This window comes from Ranitomeya variabilis, chromosome 3 (genome assembly GCF_051348905.1).
Source record: "Ranitomeya variabilis isolate aRanVar5 chromosome 3, aRanVar5.hap1, whole genome shotgun sequence".
NCBI lineage: Eukaryota > Metazoa > Chordata > Amphibia > Anura > Dendrobatidae > Ranitomeya > Ranitomeya variabilis.
The window spans coordinates 71,783,743-71,798,446 of NC_135234.1; the positions used below are offsets into that span (position 1 = coordinate 71,783,743).

Sequence of the window (14,704 nt, forward strand, 5' to 3'; positions counted from 1 at the left end):
ATACAGGAAAAGGATTATGGCTTTTACACGTAAATGTATAAACCAAGAATCTCAATACAAATCTTCACAAATCCATTTTTCGATAAGAACTTCGACCTTTCTGAAGTCATCTTCCGAACTAAGCAAGAAGGCTATAATTGACTAGACATGGATATTCAACTGTAGCTACTAAGACACTTCATCTATCTGGTTTACAAAAATATATTATTAAGGGCTCGCTCACACGGCCGTAGAATCTCTGAAGTGAGAGGATGGAGTCTAGTATGTCTGTCAGAGTTTGAGCCGAGTGTGCTCCTATTCTCGCGCCATACAGAATCGAAGAACAGGTGTGGAGAAGACCGGACTTAATTTCTCTCCATCTTCTCCATTGTCTGTGTCCTTGTAAATAGGATGTTTTACAAGCACCTATAGACTTGTATGGGTGTGCATGGTCTGATATCGGATGCACTCGCAGCATGCTGGGATTCTTTTGTCATATTGGATTGGCAAGAGAAAATTCCACATCTGCACTGCCCCATAGTGTGACATAGAAGACCAGTGACTGAGGGCCTTTCAGTGCATACAGCGAGCTGATAATCACTGCGCAGAACTCTTAGGCTTAGAAAGAGATATTGGAGTAATTAAAATACTGAAGCTTTTCCTGCGAAACTATAAATTAATCTGCTCAGCTTTTCCTGTGTTATAGCAGACAGAGTAGTGTTTCTGAATCAGCCATCGCCTACCAGGAGCTAACTGCATACAGTACCGGGTATAGTGAGCCCCTTCTGAAGGAGACTCACTTTCAGGAGCTAAATGCTTTACCTTCTTCCTTTTTCTCAATTTTTTTTCTGTTTTCTCCACGTTCTCCTCCTCTGGTTTTCTTAAAACGCATTCCTTCACCTACAAAAAGAAGTGAATATACAGAAATGTACTGTATGAGACACATTTTTAAAGTCGCCAAGGCCATGAAAAAACGTACAGCACACGAACAGCAATGTTTTTTAGCACGGATCGAATCTGCAAGTGAAAGAAAACTGTAGCATGCATTAGTTTCTACCATATGTCGGATGAGACTCCCTTTTCTAAACCTATGGGTGCACAAAAAAAACTAGGTTCCATGCGGAGACACTGCATTGCATTCGATTTCTACGGATACACTGCAATTCTTTAACATTGGAGACTGTATTTTGTCTTGTAAATTTTTAGCAACTGCCGATGTAGATAAAGAGTTGGCATACGGATGACAAATCAGAAAAAAAAAATCAAAATCAAGTTTTCTGGATGAAACTGATTTTTTCTTACATGTTCCCATGAACTTGACCTACAAAAACTACTAAAAAAAAAACATAAAAAATATTTTTTTTGTAAACCTGTTGGTTTCCTAACATTATAGTTCGGGGGATGTGTGCTTTCCAAGGGTTAACACCTTTTTTTTTTTACAGTATTATTATCCAGTGAACATGTGCAAGATCCATGAGTCCGCACGGCTTTCTAGGTGTTCCTGGTGGGGTCAATTAAAAAGTTGGCAGGAATGAATCATCCCTGCTGGTACTGTGTCAACCGAATGTCTATTTTGGAAATCAACAAGATCACAATCCCACTAGAACAGAATTATCCAGGGTGAGAAACCCAAGATATTCCCTGGTACATATCCTTTAATCCCTAGACCGGGATCTGGACTTCACTGTAGGGAAACCTCAGGTCTCTGCTCCCAGTCTAGTCTTGTATTGGTATATACAAAAATACAAAAGGAGTACAAAAACACCCATCTAAAATGTGTCAAATATTTTATTATTTACTCGTATAAGATACCATATTCAAAATATTATTGAAAAGATTAAATGGACAAAAATTATCACAGTGAAGGATACAAACAAAAAGAGACCATAAGAATCCCCATAATGCAATAATATTATATAAATGTATTAATATAGCAGCACTGTCACAGTACTAGAGAATAAATATCACATTGTGGGCGTAACTAGGGTAAATTAAAACATATTGCCACCATAGCTGTAACCCCATGAACGCCCAAAAACATGAGTAGTCTAAATCTAGTACAGAGAAAAAAGTCTCACCCAAATAGGTCCTTGACTTGTAAACGGTCAGACCACGCAGCCCCAAAGCGCGTTTCTGCGGTTCCATGGTGTAATGGTTAGCACTCTGGACTCTGAGTTCAAATCTCAGTAAAACCTGGGCAGTTCTATGTACAAATGTTTCACTTTTGACAGCCCCCTGAGGAAGCCCACGCGAAACGCGCGTTGGGGCTGCGTGGTCTGACCGTTTACAAGGAGCTATTTGGGTGAGACTTTTTTTCTCTGTACTAGATTTAGACTATTCATGTTTTTGGGCGTTCATGGGGTTACAGCTATGGTGGCAATATGTTTTAATTTACCCTAGTTACACCCACAATGTTATATTTATTCTCTAGCAGTGCTGCTATATTAATACATTTATATAATATTATTGCATTATGGGGATTCTTATGGTCTCTGAACTCCTGGTCCTTATACATATGTAATAGTGTCGGATCTCTTTTTTTTGTGTCCTTCACTGTGATAATTTTTGTCCATATAATCTTGTCAATAATATTTTGAATATGGTATCTTATACGAGTAAATAATAAAATATTTGAGACATTTTATATGGGTGTTTTTGTACTCCTTTTGTTTTTTTGTATATAGCTATATTTTGGAGTATACCTGTTTTAAACGGTTGTGATTTTATTAATTTAACTCATTTTATTCTTTTTTTTTTTATTTATAGTCTTGTATTGGGTGACTGCAGCAAGATCTAGTCAGGGATCAAGATCAAGAGCAACCAACAATGTCCAGCAAGGAACAAGACAATGAATGATTAGGAAGGGAGATCAACATTCAGCAAATAAGAACCAGGCAGACGAGGCTGGAAAGTGAGGTGAGGTCCGGGTACTGAAAATAGCCGGGTCACCACAATGTTGAGTAGGTAACAGGCAGTGGCCAAGGAAGATTTGCACCTTAACATGGTCGTTGACATCCTCTTGTTAGGCTAAGTCCATACTGCGTTAGGGCAATTCATTTAACGGATCCATTAAACGGATCCACTAAAAATGACCCCAAAATTGTCTTTTTGTGGTGTATTTTAGCCACATGTGTTAACGCATGTGGCTGCCTTAGGTCATTTGCGTTTGCAATAGAGGTCTATGGCAGAACGAACGCTTCCATTCACTGTGCGTTCGCCATACCGGACCTGAAAACGTGGTAGTCCGCGCTGGAAGGTGCGTCAGGAACTAACAGACCATTGCAAACGCATGCCGATTTTGACATGCGTTAGGATCCGTTACACTAATGGGAGTCTAGGGGTGCGTTAACGTGTCCGTTACATTATGGGACATGGAGATATCACAGCAGCGGTTTCTACACCTGATGAACAGTAACAAGCTTTGTACAGAATCCAAGTACAAGGACTCAGATGTTGGAAACGGAGAGAAGAACGTCTTTCTGTCAGTCTGGCTTTTCTTCCTCTAATCTGTCACATCTGGTGATACGGTAAGCAGATTTTTCTAATAAGCAGTAATAGGAAGCGTGCCGATCAGGCCCCGGCATATCATCTGAAATTGCTCTTCCATGTACGTTTGAAGCCTAGATTGTTACAGCAGTTTCCTGCGACGTGTTCTATGAAGGAAAATATTATCGAATTTGGCCTAGAGGGATCCAAATGCAAAACGGACGCAATTACATCAGCGTTTACATTCCAATGATAGGGGTCAATCCCAGCTCTTCACATGACTGATGGAAGACATAAACTTCCTGTAAAATGAGTTCTGGGAACGTGTACGTGATAGAAACCCTGATTTTCTGCCACTTACAAGCTTCTTATTCTAGCCACCAGTATCTACAATTACCACTCATGTTACGCTTCCATTTTACAGGCGCAGTGCCTATTTTAACCATTTCAGGATGAGACCAATTATTGACATAAAAAGTTTGCATTCAAATAAAAAAAAATATGGCGGCTTAAGGGTCACACTTGTCCATGACTTCTTCGTGATATCTCAGCTCTGCTCAATTACAGTAGATTAAAGGGAATCTGTCAGGTCCCCGTGCCCCCAGCAGTTGTGTCTAGATAGCATCATCACTAGCGCTATACATACCTCGCACATGCCCACGGCTTCTTTCCCTCACTGCGCTCATCCTCTGAAGCCGGGTGTAGGCGCCATGACCAGAAGTCTTCTGCACTCCCGATCATGCACAGTGTGGCACATGTACACTCGGCTTCAGAGGATGAGCACGATGAGTAAAAGAAGCCGCGTGCATGTAGCAGGTAAGTATAGCGCTAGCCGACACTGGTAGACTATGTTATGACACCCACAGGGCGCGTTCCGAATGATGCTACTGCGCAGGCGAGGCCACTGGCGCCATTTTGATTAAGATTTTTTTTGCTTCTCAAGAAATTTAAAAGGACAAAATCAAATGAAAATATGGATATTATAGATCTATCATGGTACAGCGCTGGCATGAGGAATGTCTTTATTTTTTTTTTTCAAACAATAAGATATACAGTATGTAAAATAGGGGGCAGAGCTCTGAGGAATCAGTTACTTGTCATAAGCCATAAGGATGAATACGTAAACAGAGCACCACAAAGCCCCGTCCACAGCACTGGGGAGGAAGAGGGCCCCATGCTCTCAGGGGCCCACACAGAGCTACTGTAAATGTTTCGGTGTGTGCAGTGCGCCCATACAGTTAGTCTCCCTGCTCAGCCGCAGAGTGTATCTCTCTGCACTGCCACCCGGCCGCTATGGGGCCGGTCATCACAAGTTCAACTGTATCAGCTAGCTGCCAATACAGTCAAAAGCAATGATGAGACAGGAAGCAACACCCTGCCTCTCCCATCATTCCCCCCTCTGCATCTGACGTCAATGACGCAGACACTGACAGCGGGCGCTATGACGTCAGTATATGGCGCCCACTGTACTGAGATGAGAGGGCGCTCAAAGCAGCGGGGGAACGAGGAGGATTTTATTTTTTTTTTCTAGGGAGCAAATCATACTATATGGATGCCTATGGGTAGTGCACTAGACTATATGTTGTCCTATGTGGAATGCATTATACTACAGTATATAGATGCCTATGGGGAAGGCATTATACTATGTGGAGGCCTATGAGGAATGCATGGAGGGTTAACATGGAACTGCACATGTGATTTTTTTTGTAATGAATATATGAATAAAAAAAAATCCTGTCTTTATATCTCTCCTGGGAGTGCCAATCATTTGCCCTTATATTTTTTCCTATTTATAATGCCGGCCTGCAGTGAAGTGGCTCCTATTAAGTATGTGAGTGGAGAATACGCTAATACATGCGGTGATTCCAGCAAACCTTCCGTTCCCTGTAGTATCATACTATACAAGGGCACAGGTGACATCACACTGTGTGGGGGACACTGTGAGGAAATCATACTGTGTGGGGGCACTATCATACTATGTGCAGGCGCACTGTGACGAAATCAGTACATACTGTGTGGGGGCAATGTGAGGTAATCATACTATGTGGGTGGACAATGAGGACATCATAGTGTTTGTGGAGAGCACTGTGAGGACATCATACTGTGTGTGGGGAGCACTGTGAGGACATCATACTGTGTGCGGGGAGCACTGTGAGGACATCATACTGTGTGGGGGCACTGTGATATCATACTGTGTGGGGGCCCTGTGGAGACATCATACTGTGTGGGGGAACACTGAGGAAATCATACTATGTGGGAGCACAGTGAGGACATCATATTGTGTGGGAGGCACTGTGAAAACATCATGTGTTTGGGCACTGTAAGTACATCATACTGTGTGGGGGGCACTGTGATATCATACTGTGTGGGGGCCCCATGATATCATACTAGGTGGGGGCACTGTGAAAACATCATACTGTGTGGGGAGCACTGTGGGATCATACTGTTTGGGGAGCACTGTGGGATCATACTGTTTGGGGAGCACTGTGGGATCATACTGTGTGGGGGCTTTGTCAAAGCATACTGTGTGGGGGGCACTGTGAAGACATCATACTGTGTGGCCCGGGGCACACAGAGGACATCATACTGAGTGGTGGGACTGTGAGGATATCATACAGCGTGGGGGGGCAATGTGGAGGCATCATAATGTGTGAGGAAGGCATCATACAATGTAGGAGGGTGCTGGGGGATACTGTGGGGGCTTTATGTGTGAGGTATAGTACATGCTTTGTGCCCAATGGTCATCATACTGTGCACTGTGGAGGGCATCATGCAGTGTGAAGAGACAGTTTGGGTAAGCCATATTGTATGGGGGACATAAAAGGGGTATCAACATGTTTGCCAATATTAAGTGGCTTCACTGGGGAAGTATGTCTGTGTGGGGACACAAAAAAAACTTGATGGGATTAACAGTATATCTTTTTTAGCTGAAAAAATAGACTCTTCCTGTTTTTCAAAGTTGAGAGCTACTAAAAAATATAATTTATCTTCTTAATATATACTTACCTTGTAATGTCTTCACATCCTGTTCCGTCCAGATGTGTCCGGATCCCAGAATTCCAAGCGGTGGAAGTTCACCGACCGCCATATTGGGTCACCCAAGTGACGGGTGTCTCAATATGGAAACTGCTGGTGGTACCAGCCTCTTGCACGGTACCACCAGCGGAACACCGTCGAACCACACACACTGTATACGCCGTACGCAGCCGCAGAGGAAGCCGGTCACATTAAAGGGGTTTTGCCACGAACGAAAGTTCATTTTAAAAATTATCTCTGTCTGACCGTGTACGGAGCATACCACATCTCCTGGGCAGGGGAGGAAGCTAAAGACAATACTGACATTACAGCAGGGGATCACAGAGGATTTCTTTTGTCAGGTAAAATATTTCACTGACTGTTTTTAAACAATATTTTACCTCACAAAATGTATCATCTGCGATCTCCTGAGATGACATGAGAGGAGAAGACAGCAGATGGGGGAGAGAGAAAGCTTACAGGGGTGAGAGAGACAGAGTATGGGGGAGACAGCTCAAACAGGGAAGCACATGAGGGGAGAACACGGCACAGGAAGGAGAGAGACAGCAGACAAGGGGGATAGCACATGGCGTAGACAGGTCAAAGAAGAGAGCACAGACGGGAGAAGTCAGCACATGGGGAAAGAGAGAGTGGATAGGTGGGCGAGCACATGGGGGAGATTCTCAACCATGCAGAGCCTGCCCCATCGCGACATTACTGCCCTCCTAATGCAATAGCATCAGGTCTCCATGTAGTATTATTATAAATTATATTATATAGCTATGAAATAAATATATATTACCTGTTTCTTTTTTGTAGACGGAGTGGCTTTCTTGGTCTTCTTTGACTTTGGCTCTTCATCGCTCTCCTCACGCTCTTTTACGTCCTCCTCCTCTTGTTCTATAAGGAATACACATTACAGCTTATTCTGTAACAACGCCCAGCGTTCAATGTCACAGTATCCAGGCATTATTATCAGGTCAGAAGTATGGTATAAAAATAAGAAGAAAATGTGTACATGTTTGGTGTAGGAAGTTTTGTGTGACCCTGAAACAAATAGTCTGGTTGAAATGTTAGTACAGGGAAGTGCACTTTATATTTTATCTGATTAAAAAAAAAAAGTCATCAGGACAAATCAAATAAGTCTCTCATAAAACATAACGCAGAGCATTGTGCAAATTTTCTACATATTCTACATAGTTGAATTCCACATAGTTGCCTTTCAGGGACTGTGTAAGGTTCACCTCAACCCTCCCAGGAAAGGCACACAGCTATCAAGAAAGTCCCAAACACACCCCAGAATATCTGATCCTTCCCTCTCAAGAGTCCCGAGAAATCCGGAACAGTTAGCAGCTAAGCATTAACTAAAGCTTTATTTATTTTAAAGGGGTTTTCCACTACTCGGACAAGCCCTTCTCAATCTGTATGTTTTCCACAGTAAAATAATAACATCTTCAACACCGTTTCTGCGGTGTCAGCTCTCCAGTGGCTGTGTGCTATTGTTTCGTCACGTGATCCCTAACCCCCCAAAAAAGAACTGGAGTATAAGTTGGTATGCATGCAAAATATAGGAGCATGTTCACACTGGCCATTAAACAGACAATACTTAACATAGAAACAAAATGAACATTACCCTGCTGTGAGTAAATAAGAAAAAGCAATAGTGCATATAAATAACACTGCTTTTGATTAAAAAAAAAGGCATAAAAGCCATCCCACCAGCGTCAAGGTGTACCCAAATCGGGTTGGTCCTAACCTCTAGTATTAAAACCTTACCATGTGTCAAAATGACGTCAATATGAATAAGGGCTGAGCAGGACCGTGTCCTGAATACGGCTACCCAGCAATAGGAAGCCGCTGCATTGGTGATGGCTCCACCGTGGCTTGTGCTACGTTACATGATCCCTGCAGCCAATCAGCTGCTGCTTCACTCGTCCCACCTTTTATAGCATCATATACATCCAGATAAAGCGGGAGAGCAGCAGCGCTCACTTCCTCCGGACGTATGTGATTTGTCCGGTGGTGGCAGCAGTGATCACGTGACACCACAATGTCATGAGAGCCACGGGGCAGCCATCTCTGTTGGAACGGCGCCAGCACTGGAGGTGAGTAAAGGTGTTATTATTTTACTGGGGGCAAACATATTGATTGTGACGGAACGTGGTGGACAACCCCTTTAATTCACTGCAAAAGTCATGTCTCTAGCATGCATTTCTTTAATATGACATGGTGAGCTTCTCAGGGGCACGGCTAACATTCCTGATCGGCCACGTGGTAATTATAGTGCAAAATTCACATATCGAAAGTGTATGTGTGGCACCAAATCGGTCAAGGGCAACTGTTATTGGAGAAAAATCCCCGTATTTGCAAAATATCTGTAACAGCAACTTGTCACGGTGTGGCATGTATACACTCTATTAATTACACACAATATAGCTGCACGGCAATGAGTGTGAGAATGGAGAGAATGTCGAGGAATGAATTCAGGCTTGGTTACATGTCATCTGACCAGCAGAGCGCCAGGTTCACCTTGACTTGTGGAGAGATAGGATAGCAGGCAAGACTCTATGGTGGTGACTGAAGGAAACTTGTAACCTTGCAGCTCATGTCATTAACTCTGTCACTCACGTTTCACTTTCTGTTGCTTTCAGTAAGCTGAATATCTGCTGTGTTAATACCGCCATACAGTACAGATAAAAAACACATTTACCATCTTTGCATACCAGCAATTGCAAGCACATGAATCCCAAATTATGGTACTTTTAGTAACCACCCCAACTCCACCTTGGAACACCCCCAGACAAGAAACACTCCTTTTGAAAGAAAATTGGGGTAAACTATACTCCTTATGTGCTCTGGCTCATTTGACAACCCCACCAAAATCAGGACTGTTGGCATCTATGCAGGCTAAGGTGTCCTACCTTAGTACTGCCCATCTGTGCGGTGCCTTATACCTGGGGTAGAGGGGTGTAGAATGATCTGGATTGTTCTATTACCCACTGGATCACTTGTTTTAGAAGTATGTAATGCTTGATTACCAGTACGTTGCAAGATATACAGCACATCAGCATAGGGAACAGAGGAGTTTAGGGGAATATGTTATCAGAAAAAGACCTACAGTACTGTATAAATTAAGATTTTATGATAAACGCCTTTTTCAATTTTGTGTAATTTTTTTTTATTTTCATGTCACGATCTGAATAAATAAAAAAAAATCTGTACTTTCAGGAAATGCACATGCACACTAGCAGCAATAGTCAGACGCTTTCTTTTATCTTAAAGCATCTAATAAGCGTGTGCAAAAGTCATTGTGAAGGGAGGGGGAGCTGTAACATCACCTATTGTGAATGGTGGATCTGGTGATGATAGTTGTATATTGAATTGTAATCCTGTGTGTGTTGATAATGAAGCTTCTGAAGTCTGTTGAAAAGAACAGGAAGTGAAAATCTAATATAGCGCCAATGACCAGTGTAAAAATTGCTACATTTGTTATTTGATTTTTAAATACAGATTATATGAGAAATACATTTTTAACATAAAAACGAGATTTAAGCAATAGGTCATTTTCTGATTATACTTCTATAAGATGGCCACACATTGGACCTCATCTTCACCCGCCTCTGCTCCCTGTCTAACCTCTCTGCCTCACCTCTCCCTCTTTCGGACCACAACCTACTCACATTCTCTTCCCTCTCCACTCCATGTCCACAATCCCCACCCCACAAACTTGCACACCCTCGCAGAAATCTTAAACACCTCAGTCTACACTCACTGTCTGAATCCCTTCTCCCTCTTACAGGCATAATGTAAGATGCCGCTGTAAGATGCGGATGCCGCTTTGTATAACACCACAATAGCTGCAGCTCTGGAATCGGTTGCCCCTCTCGCACATACCAAAGCTCACAAAATTAACAGACTGCCCTGGCACACCAGCCTGACCAAAGAACTGAGGCGAGCTTCCAGGGCTGCTAAGCGGAGATGGAAAAGATCCCACTCCAATGAGCACTTCATCGCATTCAAACAGTCCCTCACTACTTTCAAGGCCACACTCGCCACAGCTAAACAAACCTACTTCTCATCTCTCATATCCTCCCTAAACAGGGTCTCACAACTCTAAACAGTTATTCAGCATCTTCAATTCTATCCTCCGTCCCACAGCACCTCCTCCCTCCCCACTCATCTCAGCTGAAGACTTTGCCTCATTTTTCAAGCAGATGATTGATAACATCAGAGATAGTTTTGGTCAACAACCCCCAGAGCCCTTCCTCCCAGCCCTCCACCTCCAAAACCAACTTCTCCACCATTACAGAAGATTGACTCTATTCTCAAGATCGCATCTCATCACCTGTGCACTTGACCCGATCCCATCCCACTTCATCCCAAACCTCACCACAGTCTTCATCCCAACCCTAACCCATCTCTCCAACCTATCACTAATAACTGGTGTCTTCCCCTCAAGCTTTAAACATGCCTCTATCACACCTATCCTCAAAAAGCCTTCTCTTGTTCCATCCTCTGTATCAAGCTATCACCCCATATCACTTCTCCCCTATGCCTCAAAACTACTGGAACAACACGTCCATCATGAACTGTCCTCCCACCTCTCGTCTTGCTCCCTCTTCGACCGCTTACAGTCTGGCTTCTGGTCACACCATTCCACTGGAACTGCCCTAACTAAGGTCACCAATGACCTATTAACCGCCAAGGCCAAGCGACACTATTCTGTCCTTCTCCTCCTGGACCTGTCATCTGCCTTTGACACTGTGGACCATACCTATTATTACAGACCCTCTCATCCCTTGGAATCACAGACTTGGCTCTATCCTGGATCTCGTCATACCTAACAGACCGGACATTCAGCGTCTCCCACTCACACATCACCTCCTCACTTCGCCCCCTATCTACCTGTCCCCCCGCCATTCCCTGGCCTCTCCCCTCTGTCAATCCCTTCACTAGCTCCCCATTACCCAGAGACTCCAGTACAAAACCCTAACCATGACATACAAAGCCATCCACAACCTGTCTCCTCCATACATCTGTGACCTCATCTCCCGGTACTTACCTACACGCAACCTCTGATCCTCACAAGATCTCCTTCTCTACTCCCCTCTTCCCACAATCACATACAAGATTTCTCCAGCGCATCACCCCTACTCTGTAACTCTCTACCACAACACATCAGACTCTCGCCTACCATCGAAACCTTCAAAAAGAACCTGAAGACCTACCTCTTCCGACAAGGCTAGAACCTGCAGTAACCACCGATCAACCAAACCGCTGCACGACCAGCTCTATCCTCACCTACTGTATTCTCACCCATCCCTTGTAGATTGTGAGCCCTCGCGGGCAGGGTCCTCTCTCCTCCTGTACCTGTCGTGACTTGTATTGTGTAAGATTACTGTACTTGTTTTTAATTATGTACACCCCTCCTCACATGTAAAGCGCCATGGAATAAATGGTGCAATAATAATAATAATAATAACTTAACTGTTATAGTGCCAGTGGTTCACCATGTGACCACAGTATCTATATACAGTATTAACATAATGTACTTATCGCACAGACGCTCACCATTGTGTTGCGGTGGCTTTTGGCTATTGCTGCTCAGCTTCCATTGAAGTAAATGGGAGCAGAGCTCATGCACATGAGAACCACCACTACACAGCGTATGGGTCCTGGCTTTGTGCCCTGTGTACATCCAGCCACTGTGGGACCGGCTATTAACTGATCGGTCGGATGCCAGATGTTGGGCCCCCAAAGATCTCATATCGATGACCTATCCCAAGCATAGACTGCACGCTGTGAGGATTCTCCGGTGGCGGGAGCAAACTTCCGCCACATTCAGACTAGACTGTATCTTTCCTCACTGCATGCACTTGCATTGAGAGAGGCTGGATACAGTCTAGTCAGCACGTGACCACATGTATGTAAATCACATCTTATGGTCACGTACCCGCCACTCTCGACTATGGCACCGGAGTATCCTCACAGAGCACAGTGCTCGTGATGTCTGCAGTCAAATAAAGTGACTGCAAACAGGTAGATTAAGATCAGACAACACCATTAAGTACAAGTTTCTCCATGTAAGTGCAACCGAGAGATCGTCACTTCCCAGTTTTATTAGGAAAAGGTCATCATAATAGATAAAACTTTACAAGCCACTGAGCGACGGTCACCAATGCAAATACACTCGGAGGGCTTCTCAGAAGAGTCTAAAAGTGTCCTCTCCTGTATCTAAAACGGTCATTTCACCAGGGCAGGAATGCGCCCAGCACAGAGCATGTTACTACCATTCCCAGTACAGGCCTGAAGTCATTAATGAGTGGTGTGAAAAATAGCTGCCCTGTCACCGGCTGATATATGGCACTATCTGAACACATCTGACAGCTCTTTTTATGGCCAGCAGCGGGACTTCATCAGAAATAGTGCTGGTCAGAAAGATCCACCTAAACCATGTACATCATGTGCAGAGGAAATAAAATGAGCTGACACCTGCAGGAAAGAAGGCCTCACGTCTAGAGGCAACCTTTATTTCATTTCTTAGGATGCCATTGTGTATTCATCAGCATTATTTAACTGCGTTAAAGCAAAATGTCAAAATATTTTAGGGCACATGGATGTCACAGAGTGGGGTACTCACTCACTTCAGCCCTCAAAGAGTCAACGTGGAGAACCACCAAGAAGTAATGGCTCCGGCTGGGGATGAATTTGCTTATTCTTGTACAACATAGATGACAAATCATACAGTATGTCGCTTGTTACAATGTCCCCAGCTGTAGCAGCTGATTGCAAGCAATTTAGAATCTGGACCAGCAAGTATCAGAGTCCGGTGCTGCAGAGTAAGGGCTCAGCCATGCCACCTATCCGAACTGTCAATCATCAGGAGCACACTGCCCCCAACCAATCAGTAAGTCGGGAGGCTGGGGAGACAACCCCTTTAAAGAAGCATTCCTCCCATCAAAGTTTTTATCCTCTTAACCCCCGAAGCTTTTTTCGGTTTTGTGTTTTCATTTTTTGCTCCCCTTTTTCCCAGAACCATAACTTTTTTAGTTTTCGATCAATATGGCCATGTGAGGGATTGTGTTTTGCGGGGCGAGTTGTACTTTTGAACGATACCATTGGTTTTACCATGTTGTGTACTAGAAATCAGGAAAAAAAATCCAAGTGCGGTGAAATTGCAAAAAAAGTGCAATCCCACACTTCTTTTTTGCGTGGCTTTTTTGCTAGGTTCATTAAATGCTAAAATTGACCTGATATTATGATTCTCCACGTCATTACGAGTTCATAGACACCAAACATGTCTAGGTTCTTTTTTATCTAAGTGATGAAAAACAATTCCAAATCAAACATTGTAAAAAAAAAATTGCGCCATTTTCCGATACCCGTAGTGTCTCCATTTTTCATGATCTGGGGTTGGGTGAGGGCTTATTTTTTGTGCACCGAGCTGACTTTTTTAATGATAGCATTTTGGTGCAGATACAATCTTTCGATCGCCCGTTATTGCATTTTAATGCAATGTCGCGGTGACAAAAAACCCCCGAAATTCTGGCGTTTTGACTTTTTCTCTCACTACGCCGTTTAGCGATCAGGTTAATTCTTTTTTTATTGATAGATCGAGCGATTCTGAACTTGGTGATACCAAATATGTGCATGTTTGATTTTTTTTTATTGTTTTATTTTGAATGGGGCGAAGTTGAACTTTCACATATTTTATTTTTTTTAAACTTTTTTTTTTTTACTTTTGGCATGCTTTAATAGTCTCCATGGGAGACTAGAAGCTGCCAAAAGCAGATTGGCTCTGCTACATAGAGGCGATGAGCAGATCACCTCTATATAGCAGAATTACTCACTTTATATGACCGCCGACTATTGGGTGGTGCTCACAGCAAGCCGGCACTGACAGCCATAGAGGTCTCCAGGAGACCTCCAGTTGTCACGCCAATAAACCGGTGACCCGCAATCACGGTCACCAGTGGGCGGATTTCCGGCATGATTGCCAGAAGCGCTTCTTAAATGCCGCTGTCAGCGTTTGACAGCGACATTTAATGGGTTTCTAGCCGTGGGTGGATTGCGATTCCACCCGAGGCTATTCTGGGCACATGTCAGCTGTTCAAAACAGCTGATATGTGCCGGGAAAGATGTGTGCTCAACGCTGGAGCCCACATCAAAGGGAGTCAGACATCGGCGTAAATGGAAACACGATGTCGGAAAGGGGTTAATATAT

At 43.6% G+C, this 14,704-nt stretch overlaps 1 protein-coding gene across 3 annotated transcripts in view; it reads right to left on the reverse strand.

Annotated features, from left to right (window-relative positions):
• The window catches only part of CMSS1 (cms1 ribosomal small subunit homolog), a 398,466-nt gene that overhangs the window by 19,644 nt on the left and 364,118 nt on the right, over positions 1 to 14,704 (reverse strand). For all 3 annotated transcript variants that reach the window (XM_077294137.1, XM_077294136.1, XM_077294138.1), the window contains exons 2-3: positions 7,283 to 7,380; positions 802 to 879 (exon numbers count right to left, since the gene is read on the reverse strand). In XM_077294137.1, the coding sequence (XP_077150252.1) occupies positions 802 to 879; positions 7,283 to 7,380 (176 nt within the window). The remainder of the gene's footprint in view (positions 1 to 801; positions 880 to 7,282; positions 7,381 to 14,704) is intronic.